The 16550-nt window shown below is 32.2% G+C and overlaps 1 protein-coding gene across 1 annotated transcript; it reads left to right on the forward strand.

The window, feature by feature from the left end:
• Positions 1 to 1330: 1330 nt before the first annotated feature.
• Positions 1331 to 16550, forward strand: LOC135838229 (protein yellow-like). Its single transcript, XM_065353857.1, has 6 exons — positions 1331 to 2064; positions 11465 to 11752; positions 11852 to 12067; positions 12276 to 12509; positions 12600 to 12904; positions 15579 to 16550. Exons 2-6 carry the CDS (start codon positions 11465 to 11467, stop codon positions 15808 to 15810), a joined length of 1275 nt encoding a protein of 424 aa, XP_065209929.1. The 5' UTR covers positions 1331 to 2064; the 3' UTR covers positions 15811 to 16550.

Genomic DNA, 16550 nt, shown 5'->3' on the forward strand with positions numbered 1-16550 from the left:
CCAACTTCATTACTTAGATGAAATTTAGGGGGAATTCCATGTTCCAAAAAACTTCTGGCGACTCCAGAGCTGCTCAAAACGGGTTGAAATTGTTTCCAATTGATTTGCCAGGTTTAAAATGGAATTAATTTCAAATTTCAGCTTTCTAGGTCAATTTGGTAAAATTTTGATTTTTTTTCTCATTTTTGACCAAAATATTTTTATTTTTTAAAAATTCACCAAAGATCGAAAAAGATACTTAAGCACTTGAAATTTTGGCTCGTGATAAAGTTTCGCATGCTCTTTCGATCTAGATTTGTCCAGTTCAAAAAATTTTGTTCGGGTCCTATGTTGGTAGGCAAAATGTGCGATTTTGGCTTCAAGTTCCTTGTCAATCAGAATCGTCACCATTTTGTTAGGAAGGCCAACCTTTTTTTTTTAGGAAAGTTTGATTTAAAATACCCCTTTAAGAAAAGAGTTGTCCCAGATGATGGAGGGGGAGGGAGGGAGAGGTACAATTATTCCTGTAACCATATGCCGGACTAACATTGGAGTAGGTAAGTACATTTTTTCAAAAATTTTATTATCACTGCCCCTTCAAGTGATGAGATAGACATGAGACTCGATAGCTGATTTCTCTTCCTAGGCACACCTAAATCTCAAACTCAAACTCAAAAAAAAACAGTGATTCTTCGACGTTTGATAGGACACCCTGTATATAATTTTAAACCAAGATGACAATGCATAGTGTACACGAAAATAATGACCAGATTTGTAGGCAATGTACATACATATGATCAGATGAATACCACGATACCAACCAAGACGTAGATAGTCGAGTACATGTAGATGTAGGTTTACTTATGTAGGATCTAGAGGTACAGCACTAATTCGTATGAGTATTTATTCTGCAGGTAGTACAATATATGTACTAATACATTATATTATGTACATTACATCAAAATATCGTTATCATGCAATCGGTTTTCGTATTTAATTACGACGATTGTTCGTTTTTTTTTCGGTTGCCTGGCCTGGCTGAGCAATGTGAGACGCGACGATGCTATATACTACGACATAGCATGTGTTTAATTGTTGAGTAACCAGGAACAGGTAGATACCTACCTATCGTTTAGCATACGTAAATCAAAGCAAAGTAAATAAAAAAAAAAAGAGTTAAATCTGAGAAACGGGTGCTCGTATTTGTATTTGTTGAAAAAAAAAATCATCTCACACAGACACAGTCACACACTTTCAAGACCATGGACATGGAGGGAAAAAAGAAAGGGAAAGATGCGGTATAAGGCTACTAAGGCACAGAGCACAGAGCTGCTAACAAATGCACAAATATAGCGTACACGCGTATAGTTTATGTACGAGTAAAAAGAGTTAAGTATACTGCGATATGTGTCGTAGTGGCGCTGCGGTAACTTGAATTTATTTACTTACGTACAAAACTTACGTGAGAGTATAATATTGTGTCGTGTGCGGTACGACTACGAGTACGAGTATACGAGTACGCGAGTACTCTTATAAACAAGGCTAACGTAACTTTCTCAGATACCGCGATAGTGTAATATCGTCGTGTCGGCTGTTTTACTTTATATTATTATTACATATTCGTACGAGAATATCCACCTTTATAGGTACTCGTCGTATACCTACCTGTCCAACTCGTACAAAATCACGCCGATAATAACACGTGCAATTTTTCTTTTTCCTTTTCCTTTTCAATTTTACAACTACCTATTTAGGCGTCCGAGTACGCCGATTTGCTCAAAAATTTAATCACGTTCGTTTCAGCCACCCACGCTGAATAATTTTTTTTTCATTTTTCGCGAATTATATTTTTCGTATTAACGTGATATTCGTATTCGCGGCACGTGAGAAGTGACTTGAAGCCGCCGGTCAATGTGTGTGTGATTTAATTTAAAATCCGATAAAAAAGTGTGTGCTTTTTGTTACGACTGCAAGTTCGTCGTGCCCATGTGCATTTCGCGTGTGCCTTTGAGTTGATTTTTTTTTTGAATATTTTTTGTGTCGTGTGCCAAAATTGGAGGAATTTTTCCAGCGAATAATTACACGGTACGTACGATTAGTGTTGTAGATGAAGTATTTTATTTAGTTTTTTTTTCTCGCAAAAGTGGTGCTTATTTAATGTATACTTTTAGGTAGGTGCTTTATGAATACAGCAAAATAATTGGAAAATTTGTAGAGTTATTGGAAAAAAAATCAATGAATAGTCGAGAAAATTGACAAAAAATTGTAAAAATCGTCTTTTAGTTTTTGAAAAAATTCATCAAACTATAAAAAATGCCAAATAATCATTCAAAGAAAATTATTTGAAAATATAATTTCTAGAAAATTCATTTCGATAAAATTATTTTTTTCTAAGAAAGCAAAAACTGAAGTTTGAAAAACATAATTTGGGTCATTCCACGTCAATTGGACCAAGAAGTGGTAGGGGGGTTCGGCGATTTTTTTGAAATTTTTCCTGCGGAAAGACCTTCCGAAGGGATGACCAATGGCGCAAATCGCAGCCCTCTAGCCCATTTTTAAAGGCAGCCAGAGGGTGTCAAAGTTTTCAGTGAACCTAAAATATCATCCATTTCAGCAGTGGATTACTCGATAACCGCGATACCTACCAAAATGGAACATTTTCCCATAGTTGGGGAGTTTGAAAGGCTTTTTAGTGATATCATAAAAATCAGTGTTGCCACTTTTTTTCGTACAAAAAATTAGCTCAAAAAATTTCAAAACGTAGTTTTCACATCGTTCCTACTCTCAAAAATTCTGAAAAAAATATATTATAGACAACTTTTCATGCTGAATAACATATTGAAAAATTGGAATGGTAACATGTTGCAAAGTTGGTTTTAAAAAAATTGAAAGTTTGCGAAAAAATGCGATTTTTTGATTTAAAACATGAAAAAAAGTTGTGATTAGTGAAGTTGACCCATTTGGCCCCTATTTTTACGTATCCGTTGAAAAAACTGAAAAAACCCTTTCACTCGATGAAATGAACTTCTCACAAAAAAAAATCAAAATTCGAAAAAATTCAATTTTCAATTTCAAACATGAAAAAAAGTTTAAATTTATTCAGTTGTCTTATTTTGACCTCTTGCTGACGTATTTCATGAAAAAGTTTGTAAAAATCACACTCACAGCAAAAAAATAAAAATTTGTTTATTTTTTGAATTTTTTCGAATTTTGATTTTTTTGTGATGAGTTAATTTCACCGAGAGAAGGGATTTTTTCAACTTTTTCAACGGATACGTGAAAATAGGGGTCAAATTAGTCAACTTTAAAACAAAACTTTTTTTCATGTTTTAATTCAAAAAATCGCATTTTTTCGCAACCTTTCAATTTTTTTAAACCAACTTTGCAACGTTACCATCCCAATTTTTCAATATGTTGTTCAGCATGAAAAGTTGTCCATAATATATTTTTTTCAGAATTTTTGAGAGTCGGAACGATGTGAAAACTACGTTTTGAAATTTTTTGAGCTAATTTTTTGTACGAAAAAAAGTGGCAACACTGATTTTTATGATATCACCAAAAAGCCTTTCAAACCCACTAACTATGGGAAAATGTTCCATTTTGGTAGGTATCGTGACTATCGAGTAATCCACTGCTGAAATGGATGATATTTTAGGTTCACTGAAAACGTTGACACCCTCTGGCTGCCTTTAAAAATGGGCTAGAGGGCTGCGATTTGCGCCATTGGTCATCCCTTCAGAAGGTATTTCCACAGGAAAAATTTCAAAAAAATCGCCGAACCCTCCTACCACTTCATGGTCCAATTGACGTGGAATGACCCATTTTCAATTTTTCAAGTCTGAGGAGCATTGATGAAGTGGGAAGAGGGGTTCAGAAGGGCCAGGTTGAAAAACTAAACGAATATTCGAATTCAGCGACCTCTCATTTGCAGGAATTGATATGTCACACCATATTTTCAAAATTTTCAAATATTTTTCGAAATTGGGGCTGTTTGAGGGTCACAATAAAGGGTAAATTTTTTTTTTGAAAAGTAGAAATTCAAGAATAGTACCTATAAAAACACAATAAACGTAATGTCACATGTCACACATCATTATCAATTTTTTTTTCGTATTTTGGTCCATGATTGAGAAACACTGATGGGGGAAGAAGAGGGGTACAGAAGGGTTAGATCGAAAAAATGATTAGATATTCGAATTCAGCGACCGTTGCATTACTAGAAATTGATATACCACACCAATCACACCATGCTTTTATAATTTTTGATTTTTTTTCCAAAATTAGAAAAGCTTGAAGGTCATTAAGGACTTTTTTTTCGAATTTTGGTCAAAACCTGATGTATGTATTATGCTCTGAAGTCGTTCAGAGATGCCTTTTTGAGTACAAAGTCACTGAATTTTTGAAAAATGGGTCAAATTATGTTGAGAAAATTGATCGAATAATTGATACGTAAAGAGAATCTCTTGGAATTTAGTTCCAGAATGACAGTTTTTTTAAACGTTTGCGTCCTTGGTTCAAATGGTATTTTGATCAGATTACAGGCTTTGTTCGAGGGGAAGGGGTGGATAAGAGAGGTCAAGTTGAGAAAATGAACCAATATTTTCACTTAGAGCCTTCAAATTGACACTTTTTTGAATTTTGATCAAAAGTTGGTCTTTTTTTCCAAGGTGATTCAGATTCTATAAATTGAAAAATAATTTATCGAGAAGGAAATTAAAATGAAAAAATATTTATATTATTCACTCTTTTTGTCAAATTTTTAAATTTTGGTTGCAACTTTCGCTCTCATGATGCAGAGTGGTCGAGCTTTTATCTCAAAACATCAGTTTAAAGTTTTTCAAATTTTGAATTATCGATTTTGAATCTTATCTTAAATACCCTTCTCCCCAATCTCTGAAATCTGATTTCGTTCAGGCTCGAGTTGTCAACATTTCAAAAATATGAGAAAATTCAGAGACAGAAAAATGAAAAAAAATCTTTGAAACTTCATCTAATTCAATGGAAAATGTCGAAAATTTCAAACAGCTCAAAACATGAAGTAAGCCCAAAAACCAAACACGATTTCATTCTTCATCCCAAGCCAAGTTTTTCTGATTCTTAATACATTTTTTTCAAATTTTCCAACAAGAAAATTACAATCATGAGATAGGGTTGTGAAATCCGAAAAAAATAAAACAGAAAAATAAAACAAAAAAAGACCAAAATAAAAAATTAAAAAATTAAAGAAACGTGAAAATGAAAATTGAAAAAAAAACTCAAAATTAAAACAATAATTGAAACCAAAAAACCTAAAAACGAAATTAAAACCCTTAAAACGGTCATAAAAATGAACTCCCCCCCTCAAAAAAAACTAGAATTCAAAAAAAAAAACAGAACGAATGACTGAAAACTAAAAAACTTGAAAACAAGAATATTGAAAACCAAAAAACCTTTAAACTAAATGAAATTTGGAAAAAAATTGAAAATAAAAACCCAAAAATTAAAATTAAACCAAAAAAACAAAAACAAAATCTTACAAGCAAAAAAACTTTGATAAAAGAAATATATTTAAAAAAAAACAAAAAATATAAAATTAAAAACGAAAATTGAAAAAAAAACAGAAACGAAGCCTGAAAACTAAAAAATTTTAAAACGAAATTGAAAACCAAAACACCTTTAAGTAAACGAAATGAAAATTGTAAACTCGAAAAAATTTTAAAAACAAAAAAAAAGAGCAAAGACTTATTTGTACAAGCAAAAAACTTTGAAACAAAGTAAGTAATTAAAACCAAAAAACAGAAAATCAATGAAACCTAAAAATGAAAATGTGAACAAAAAACGAAGAAACCTCAAAACAGAAACCAAAAATGAAAAATAAAAACTGGAACAAAACAATTGAACCAAAAACTCACACTAAAATTCAAAAAATTTTAAATTGACAATCATAAAATAATACTGATATGTAAACGAAAGCTGAAAAATCAATACAAAAACGAAAAACTGAAGATCACAAAAACGCTTGAAACGAAAACAAAAAACCTAAAAACATGAAAAATCCTAAAAATAAAACAAAAATCACCCCTCTCCCCTTCAAAACAAAATAATGAAAAAAAAACTTGAAATGAAAAGAATTAACGAAAACCAAAAAATTTTGAAACGAGAACTCAGAAACAAAATTAGAACCTCGAAATATAAAGACAAAAATGTAACAAAAAAACTTGTAAATCAAGAAACCTAAAAATAAAAGCGAAAACTGATAATAAAAAATCTCGAAAAAGAAAACTAAAAATAAAAACTTGAAACCAGAAAACTCAAAAATGAAAACGAAAAACAAAAACCCATAAAAAAATTTAATTTTTACAGCCTTACCCTCGCGAAACAAGTTGCTTTTCAAATCATTCTCATCTTTGCAAGCTCAAAACACGTATGTATCTATCGAAACAATATTGCTTTTATCACTAATTGAAGCCTTTCTTTAGCTCGATGTGATTACAACACTATATTCGAGTCTGTACGAGTAGATATAATACGATTAATATTTTTCTTCATCGTCGAAATACAGAATGTCTGGCGACAAAATGAAAAAAAGAAGGGAAGATAAGCGGATAATCCAAGAAAACTATGACCCAGATTTTCTTAATTTTTTCTCGCAAATATATCAATAGCTAATAATAACACTATATTCTTATTCATTTTCATATCATGAAAGCACACTGCCATTTTTGAAAAAAGAAAAAAAACGACGAATTTCATTTTCTAGACGTTGTCTTATCAAACAACATTTTTTTTTTTTAATTAAGAAGAAAACCTAGTTTGAAAAAAATAAAGAATTTTGATTTTTTTTTAAATAAGAAGACAGTATACAAAACCATAAAAAATATTCATCATCATCATCGCATCACTCGAGCTCCAGCTCAGCTCTCGACTAAAAGATCACATAATATTACGTATCACTTCTTCCAACAGTTCCAACACTTACTCCCCACTTCGCTTCCCTTCCACTTAAATCCAATCACTACCTAACACAAATACATCCGCATTTATTCGAGGATCACTCACTACTCATCGAATCCTCTCACATATTTTAAAAAGATCGCATCGTTCGGAATGCTGAGAGAAAATATGCACGCGACAAGACGGTGTATCGCGGACTAATGAGGCATTAAATTCAATTTTATAGGCTACCTACACAATTTTAAATAGAGTTTAACACTTAATACCTAGCTAATCGCAGAATGAGAACGCCGAAGACATTACAAAACATTAACGGTTGGTCAAAAAGCGGAAATATTTATTACGTAAAAATACAATTTAACCTTGATTAAGGCATACTCGGATACAAAAGATTTAACATAACGTACCATTCCATTCACCAAAAAATAAAAAAATCCTTCTTCGTCGTCGCAGTAATTTTTTTCTCACCCCTGCCCTCCCCGTGCTGCTATTTGATTCTGGCAATCTTACGTTTTAATTGGTTGAATTATCTTTTTCCTGCGATGACCATGTCTGCTTTTTAGAGCGACGTACGCGACGTCCGTCCGGCTCACGGAGAGCTTACTCAGAAACTAAAACTGGCTGTGCTTTGATTACACGACGAGTACCTCAGACTTGTTTTGTTAGGTACGACTTTCCATCTCGCGTTATTTTTTTCATTATTCGTTTATTAATATTTTTATTGTTGGTGTGCTTTTTAATATACCCGGTGTCGCTGTCGATGTCGCCCTGACTCATTTCGTCTTTTGCCTCTCTTTGCCCCGTGTACAGCTTATGAGTTATGTGTGATTAGATACGTCGCATAGTTTAGATGAATTGTGTGAATGGAGCTCCGGATCGTTGACTTTTAAAGCGTTGAAAACGACTATCGAGATTTACCCCCCCCCCCCCCCCCAATATCCTGAAACTAGAGTAATTACTAATTGGATTTCAATATTGGACGATCTGTTTGTTAAGGATGAATATTTATTCAATTTACAAATGTTTGAACTTTGAACATGGTAATTTTGAACCTTAAAACGTTCAAAATCAAGAAAAGATTCATTTTTTTTCAGGTTCAAAATTGGCTGAAAAAATTGAAAATTGTTTATTCATTTAAAAATATTTTCTTTCGGCAGTAACGATTTTATGAATTTGAATCTGCACAAAAAATTTTGGACAAGAAAAAGAATCGAGTGACAATACTTATTAAATTTTTAGAGCTCAATTCATTTTTAAAAATTTGTTACTCTGTTAGCCCGTTTTTAATGCTGCAATTTAATTCTTATTTCACGCCATTTTCGATCTTGTAAAATCAAAAAAATCGAAAATGAATCGATGCTTGGAATTTGATTGATCGATTCTTCAATTCGATTAATCAAACTCAATTTTAGAGGCTAAATTTTCGTTTTTCATTTTGAACATGTTCAAAAATATATGGTCAAAAATCCCAAAGGAATCGATTTTTGAAATTCGATTAATCGATTCTTCAATTCGATTAATCGATTCTTCAATTCGATTAATCGATTCTTCAATTCGATTAATCGATTCTTCAATTCGATTAATCGATTCTTCAATTCGATTAATCGATTCTTCAGTAACTCAATTTTGGAGGCAATAATTTCGTACTTCAATCTGAACAAGTTTCAAAAACTTATGGTCGGAAATCGCAAATAAATCGATTTTTTGGAATTTATTAGAGAAATAGTTGGCTATGTTGATAGTTGAAGTTGTTGACGCGCATATCTTACGATCTTACGATAATAAACATTCATTCGATGATTGTCCACAATTGAGTAAACTTCTTTTCTTGTAATATAAATGTTGATGTGGTAGCAGAGAATTTTTAAAGACATTTATTTAAAATAAAAATGGCTCGAACGAGAACAGGCGATGCCGCAACGGCGGCCGCTGGTACTGCTGGTAATTCGGAGGTTATGCAACAGGAGATTTTAAGTCTCAGGATGATTGTCCACAATTGAGTAAACTTCTTTTCTTGTAATATAAATGTTGATGTGGTAGCAGAGAATTTTTAAAGACATTTATTTAAAATAAAAATGGCTCGAACGAGAACAGGCGATGCCGCAACGGCGGCCGCTGGTACTGCTGGTAATTCGGAGGTTATGCAACAGGAGATTTTAAGTCTCAGGATGATTGTCCACAATTGAGTAAACTTCTTTTCTTGTAATATAAATGTAGTATTAGAGAAATAGTTGGCTATGTTGATAGTTGAAGTTGTTGACGCGCATATCTTACGATCTTACGATAATAAACATTCATTCGATGATTGTCCACAATTGAGTAAACTTCTTTTCTTGTAATATAAATGTTGATGGAATTCGATTAATCGATTCCTCAATTCGATTCATCGATTCTTCAGAAACTCAATTTTGGAGGCAATAATTTCGTACTTCATTTTGAACAAGTTTCAAAAACTTATGGTCGGAAATCGCAAATAAATCGATTTTTTGGAATTCGATTAATCGATTCTTCAATTCGATTATTCAATTCTTCATCTTTACAAACTCAATTTCGGAGGCTAAAATTGCATCGAGTTAAAAAAAATTATGGTCGAAAATTGCAAATGAATCGACTTTTGGAATTCGATTAATCGATTCATTAATTCGATTCTTCAATTCTTCACTAACTCAATTTTGGAAGCTAAAATTGCATTATTCATTTTGAACATGTTTAAAAAAATTATGGTCGAAAATCGCAAAGGAATCGATTTTTGGAATTCGATTAATCGATTCTTCAAATCAATTAATCAATTCTTTACAAACACAAACTCATTAATTTTAGAATCTAAAATTGCGTTCTTCATTTTGAACATGTTTAAATGGTCAAAAATCGCAAAAGAATCGATTTTCGGAATTCGATTAATCGATTCTTTACAAACTCAATTTTAGATGCTAAAATTGTGTTCTTCATTTGGAACATGCTTAAAAAAATTATGATCGAAAATCGCAAATTAATTGATTTTTGGAATTCGATTAATCGATTCTTTAATTCGATTCATCGATTCTTTGAAAACTCAATTTTGGAGGCAATAATTTCGTACTTCATTTTGAACATGTTTCAAAAAATTATAGTCGGAAATCGCAAATAAATCGAGTTTTTGGAAGTCGATTAATCGATTCTTCAATTCGATTACTCAATTCTTTATCTTTACAAACTCAGTTTTAGAGCTGCTGAAATTGTGTTCTTCATTTGGAACATGTTTTAAAAAATTATGGTCGGAAATCGCAAATGAATCGACTTTTGGAATTCGATTGATCGATTCATTAATTCGATTAATCGATTCTTCAATTTGATTAATCGATTATTTACAAACTCAATTTTAGAGGCTAAAATTGTGTTCTTCATTTGGAACATGCTTAAAAAAATTATGATCGAAAATCGCAAATGAATTGATTTTTGGAATTCGATTAATCGATTCTTCAATTCGATTAATCAATTCTTTAAAAAATTTTTAAAACTCAAATATATTAGACGCTAAAATTGCGTTCTCCTTTTTCGACATGTTCAAAAAATTATGGTCAAAAATCGCAAAGGAATCGATTTTTGGAATTCGATTAATCGATTCTTCAATTCAATTACCTAATCAATTCTTTACAAACTCATTAATTTTAGAGGCTAAAATTGCGTTCTTCATTTTGAACATGTTCAAAAAATTATGGTCAAAAATCGCAAATAAATCGATTTTCGGAATTCGATTATTCGATTCTTCAATCCGATTAATCGATTCTTTACAAACTCAATTTTAGATACCTACTCAAATTGCGTTCTTCATTATGAACATGTTTAAAAAAATTATGGTCGAAAATCGCAAATGAATCGATTTTTGGAAATCGATCAATCAACTTTTCGTTCGGAAATCCATTTTTGAGGCCAAAATTGGGATTTTCGATTCGATCATGAGTGATTAACTGGGATCAAAAATCGTAAATGGGTCTATTTTTGAAGTTAGATTAATCGATTTTCAATCATGTCCACTTTTTGATCAGAAGGTCTATTTCAAGACTAAAATAATATTGATTTCTTATTTCACACCATGTGAGATCATGTGAGATCAAAAATCACAAATGAATCAATTTTTTCAATTATTACGGGTTTTTGAACTTTAGTTTTTGATCAGATCTGGTCAATTTGGAAATTGATTTTTTCCCTCCAAATTGCTCTTATGTTAGATGCTAATTTTTGGATAATTGATATGCCTACAAATACAACTTTTGATTTTCTATCAATTGATTCTTTATTTTGACTTATCTTAAAAACTTGGCCGTAGAAGTATTCTGGGTCAAGGTCATCACTCTCGATTCCAAGGTCAAGCCGAACCTGAACACCAACTTCGAGGTGCTTTCGCAGAAATAAATCCTCAGACATTCTTAGAATTGATGAAAATGAAATAAATGCTCACCTACTCGTATTTTGATTCATAGAAAGTTATCTTACAAATGTTAGCTAAATAATGCTCAATTGCTCGAATGAAACAATTACACTAATAATAGGTATGATTTTATGTGATTTATAGATGAAGCCGTGGATAAAACTATCACTATGCATATGCTGGCTGCTATGCGGTGTATCAGCTCAGCTGGAGATAATGAACCAATGGACGTTTTTAAAATACAACGCACCATTTAGTTACCCATTATTACGTAATTACGTGCCAGAAAACGCTGTATTTACCGGACTCGAAGTAGGCTGGGATAGGGTATTTTTGGCCACCCCTCGTCTTTGGCCTGGTAACCCAGCTACCATTTCATGGATCCCAAGAAACAGTTTTGAAAACACTGGCGAGACATCTCCAGCATTACAGGTATACCTACATATTTTCACAAGACTACAAAATATTTAAGCAAATTTTTATGGATTTTATGTATTTTGATGAGTGAATCTTTTTTTTACGTCTCCAAAGGCATATCCGAGCTGGGATTGGCACAGAGCAGCGACCACCAACACCGTATCGTCGACAAAAGAAAACTGTACAAATATAATATCGGTATTTCGAATCAGATTGGACAAATGTGACAGATTATGGGTTTTGGATTCCGGAGTAATGGATAGTTTGGCTACATTTACGGTCGTTTGTCCGCCAAAGCTTTTGATATTCGATTCAAGGACCGATCAACTGGTAATGCGCGCAAGTATGCAAACAAATAGTTAAACGGATTTTATTGTATACGAACTTTCTCTTTTTTTTCGCATTCAAATTAAAATTATGTAAAAAAAATTTTTTTCAAGAATAAAAACAACAATTTTTTTTAATTCAAAAACATCTCCATTCATATTTTCATACGAAATTCCAGGGTTTTCATTCATTTATTTGCAATGTTTTCTAGATAAGAATCGTCACTTTTCCACCTGAAATCCTGAGAAGAAACTCACTACTGACGAATTTAGTGATCGACGATAACACCAGAGGAGAATTCGGGGTACCTGATTGTGATAATGTGTTCGTTTACATGTCAGATAGTACGAATCCAGCTTTGATAGTGTACGATTCGAGAAAAGATAGTGCCTGGAGAATATCTAGTCCTTTCATGTTCCCAGATCCAGATTATGGTACTTACAGGGTAAGCGACGAATTAAAAATGGCGAATAAATTTTCAAAAAAAATTGTTGATGGAGAATTTTCAAACTAAAAATCCGAATTTCTTTCACAGGTCGCCGGGGAATCGTTCACCCTCATGGACGGAATCATCGGATTAGCCTTATCAGCCCCAATACTGCCCCACAAACAACTGTATTTCCAAGCATTCGCATCGAATAGGATATTCACAGTGCCTACGTCAGTTCTGAAAGCAGGTCCGAATCCCGGAGACGATGGCGAACTACCAGTCTCATTAGTTGGCCATAAATCGTCGCAAGCTGCACCTTTGGCAGTCGAACCCAGAGATGGAGCTTTAATATTTAGTCCTATTACAGAAACTGCCTTAGCTACGTGGATTCCAGGATCACAAGATCATGGGTAAGTCTCATCTCCAGAAATAGGTACCTTTTTCTTGCAAAGGTGGCCTGTTCAAGTCACACACTTCAATTTGATCGAAACCAAGCTAGATCGAAAGAGCATATCTTGAAACCCCTGAGATCAAAATTTCAAGTGCCAAACAGGGACAAAACTAAGCGTTCTCTGGAGGGGGAGGGGGGGGTCAACCATATTCACCTTTTTCTGGTGTCAATCAGATTTTATGATTCCCAATCCTCCAAAAACCTAAGACGAATTTTCGAACCAGACAAAGTTGAATCAAAACAGCATGCAGAAATAAATCACCTGATAAACGACTTTTGGCGAATTTTCGAAAATCAAAGATTGACAATCGCAAATGAATCGATGAATGGAATTCGATCATTCGATTTTTGACCATGATCGATTTTTGATCCAGAAGCGGTCTATTTTTGAGAATAAAATTGAGTTCTAATTTCGAAGATGAGTCAGTCGAATATCGCAAAAAAATCGACATTCGAGGTTTGATTAATCGATTTTCGGCCATGAGTGATTTTCGAACCAGGTCTATATTTTAGGGGCTCAAGTTTATTTTTAATTTCACACATGTTCAATCATAAGTATTGGGATCGAAATTCATAAATTAATCAACAATACTTCTAGAATTCGATCATTCGATTGTTGATCCGAAAATCGATTTTTGACGCTAAAATCAAGTTTCACTACAAATGAATCGATTAAGAGGATTCAATTTGACCTACTTAAATCACAGTCGATTATTGATCCAAAAGTGTAAAGAATTGATCGTTCATTATTATCGATCACATTGTATCGAAAATCACAAATTAATCGATTTTTGAGGTTCGATAAATCGATTTTTAATCAGCATTGATTGTCGATTTGTAAGTCAATTTTCAAAACTAAAATTGATTTCTTATTACACACTTTTTTCGATCACATAAAATCAAAAAATCGAAAATAAATCGATTTTTGGAATCGATAAGTATATTTTCTACAAAATCGATTTTTCAAGCTAAAATTATGTTCTTCATTTTGAGCATGTTTGAACTAATTGTGGTGAAAACTCGCAAATGAATCGATTTCTGGAATTCGATTGGTCAATTTTTTTGGGTTTGATAAATCGATTTTTAATGAGGATTGATATTTGATAGGTAAATACGTAAGTCGATTTTCAAATCTAAAATTGTTTCCTTATTTCACACTATTTTCGATCATATAAAATCGACTATAAATCGACTTTTGGAATCGATTAGGTAATCGATATGTTTTCTTTATAAGATTGATTTTTTGATTTTTGAAGCTAAAAATTATGTTCTTCATTTTGAACATGTAAAGATCGGAAATGACGAATGAATCGATTCTTAGAATTCGATTAATCGATTTTTCGGGTTCCATAAATCGATTTTTAATTAGGATTGATAGGTAAATAAATACGTAAGTCGATTTTCAAATCTAAAATTGTTTCCTTATTTCACACTGTTTTCGATCATATAAAACCGAATATAAATCGACTTTTGGAATCGATTAGGTAATCGATATGTTTTCTTTATAAGATTTATTTTTTGAAGCTAAAAATTATGTTCTTCATTTTGAACATGTAAAGATCGGAAATGACGAATGAATCGATTCTTAGAATTCGATTAATCGATTTTTAATTAGGATTGATAGGTAAATAAATACGTAAGTCGATTTTCAAATCCAAAATTGTTTCCTTATTTCACACTGTTTTCGATCATATAAAATCGAATATAAATCGACTTTTGGAATCGATTAGGTAATCGATATGTTTTCTTTATAAGATTTATTTTTTGAAGCTAAAAATTATGTTCTTCATTTTGAACATGTAAAGATCAAAAATGACGAATGAGTCGATTCTTAGAATTCGATTAATCGATTTTTCGGGTTCGATAAATCGATTTTTAATCAGCATTGATTGTTAAACCGTAAGTAAATTTCTACAACTAAAATTGATTTCATATTTGACACCATTTTTGATCATATAACATTGAAAAATCGATAAATTGATGATAAATCAATTTTTGGAATCGATTAATCGATATATGTATTTTCTCAACCAAATCCATTTTGAAGCTAAAATTATGTTCTTCATTTTGAGCATGTTTGAACTAATTATGGTCAAAAAATCGCAAATGAATCGATTTTTGAAATGCGATTAATCGATTTTTTTGGGTTCGATAAATCGATTTTTGATCAATTGTTAACATGTTGATCCGCATACCCATTTTCAAGACTAAAATCGATTTCTTATTTCGCCCTATTTTCGATCATTTAAAATTGAAAAATCGAAAATGAATCGATTCTTGAAATCGATTAATCGATATCTGTTTTTCACAAAATCAATTTCTGGGGCTATGATCATGTTCTTCATTTTGAACATGTTCGGACATACTTATTATGGTCGAAAATCGCAAATTAATATCGATTTTCGGAATTCGATCAATCGATTTTTGGAATTCAATTAATCGATTTTTCCGTCATGTACTTTTTTTGAAGCTAAAATCGAGTTTTTCGTTACGAGTAAAAAAAAACTATTTTGAGGGCAATTTTCAAACATTTTCATTAAATCTTGGTTTCGTTCAATTCGAAGAGCTTCAATTCAAAAGATTCTCTCATTATGGTAATAAGTGATGCTAAAACCTCACGTTTTCATTCACAGAGTCCTAGCTTACGATCCCGAATTACTGCAGTTCCCATTGGATATTCGAGTCAGCGAACGAGACAATGGTAATATTTGGATGATCACAACCAAGTTCCAGAAATTCTTCAAGAAAACAGTCAACGGACAAGATTTCAATCTACGAATATTACGAGTTAAACGACCAGTCGAACCTCTCTACGGCCATAACAGCACATCGTCGTTTTACCTGAATAAAAAGAAGAAGAAATAATCAAATCGAATAATGTTCTCGATACGTCTGCCATAATTTTTTTGTGTTTTTTGTTTTTTTACAACATAGTGTTCCTTTTAGTATACAAAATTTTTCGAGATAACATATCTCCTATTACCTACTCGTGGACGATTGCATATGGTATGGGCTACGTAAAAAGGCCGCCAAAAATTCCCACCTTTTGTATATTATGAGTTTTCCATCAATAGGTAATTGTGTCCACGCAACAAAACGATGTCCTTTCATCGTATGGAAGTACACGATATAAAACGTCTCATCATTCACGTGTACTTCCTTCTTCCTCCTTTTTTGCCATAATTTTCGTGTTATTATTATCGCACAGTATACAGTATAATATGATATTTACCTATAAAACCGCCTACTTATTATATAGTGTACCTACTCATCTATGTACTTAAAAAAAATTGTCGACAAGTCAATGCTACATCGCGTTAATCAGGCCCCCCTTCATCATACGATTGTTACGAAATCGTATCATGGTAATCGCGTATAGTCACACGTTATTTTGAAGATGTGCCTACTGCTCAGCATACGCCTCTTTTTTTCATAGAAATCATAGAATTAGTGGCTTGTTCGACTTATTTATTTCTGATAATTTTCACTCAGTTGATACATATTTTTATGTACAATCGATCAAAATAATGGTATTTTTTAAACGCAGTTTTTCATTCCATGTTTTAAAATGTGTAACTAATTTAATAAATTTTGTAAAATTTTTA

Source organism: Planococcus citri, chromosome 1, assembly GCF_950023065.1.
Source record: "Planococcus citri chromosome 1, ihPlaCitr1.1, whole genome shotgun sequence".
NCBI lineage: Eukaryota > Metazoa > Arthropoda > Insecta > Hemiptera > Pseudococcidae > Planococcus > Planococcus citri.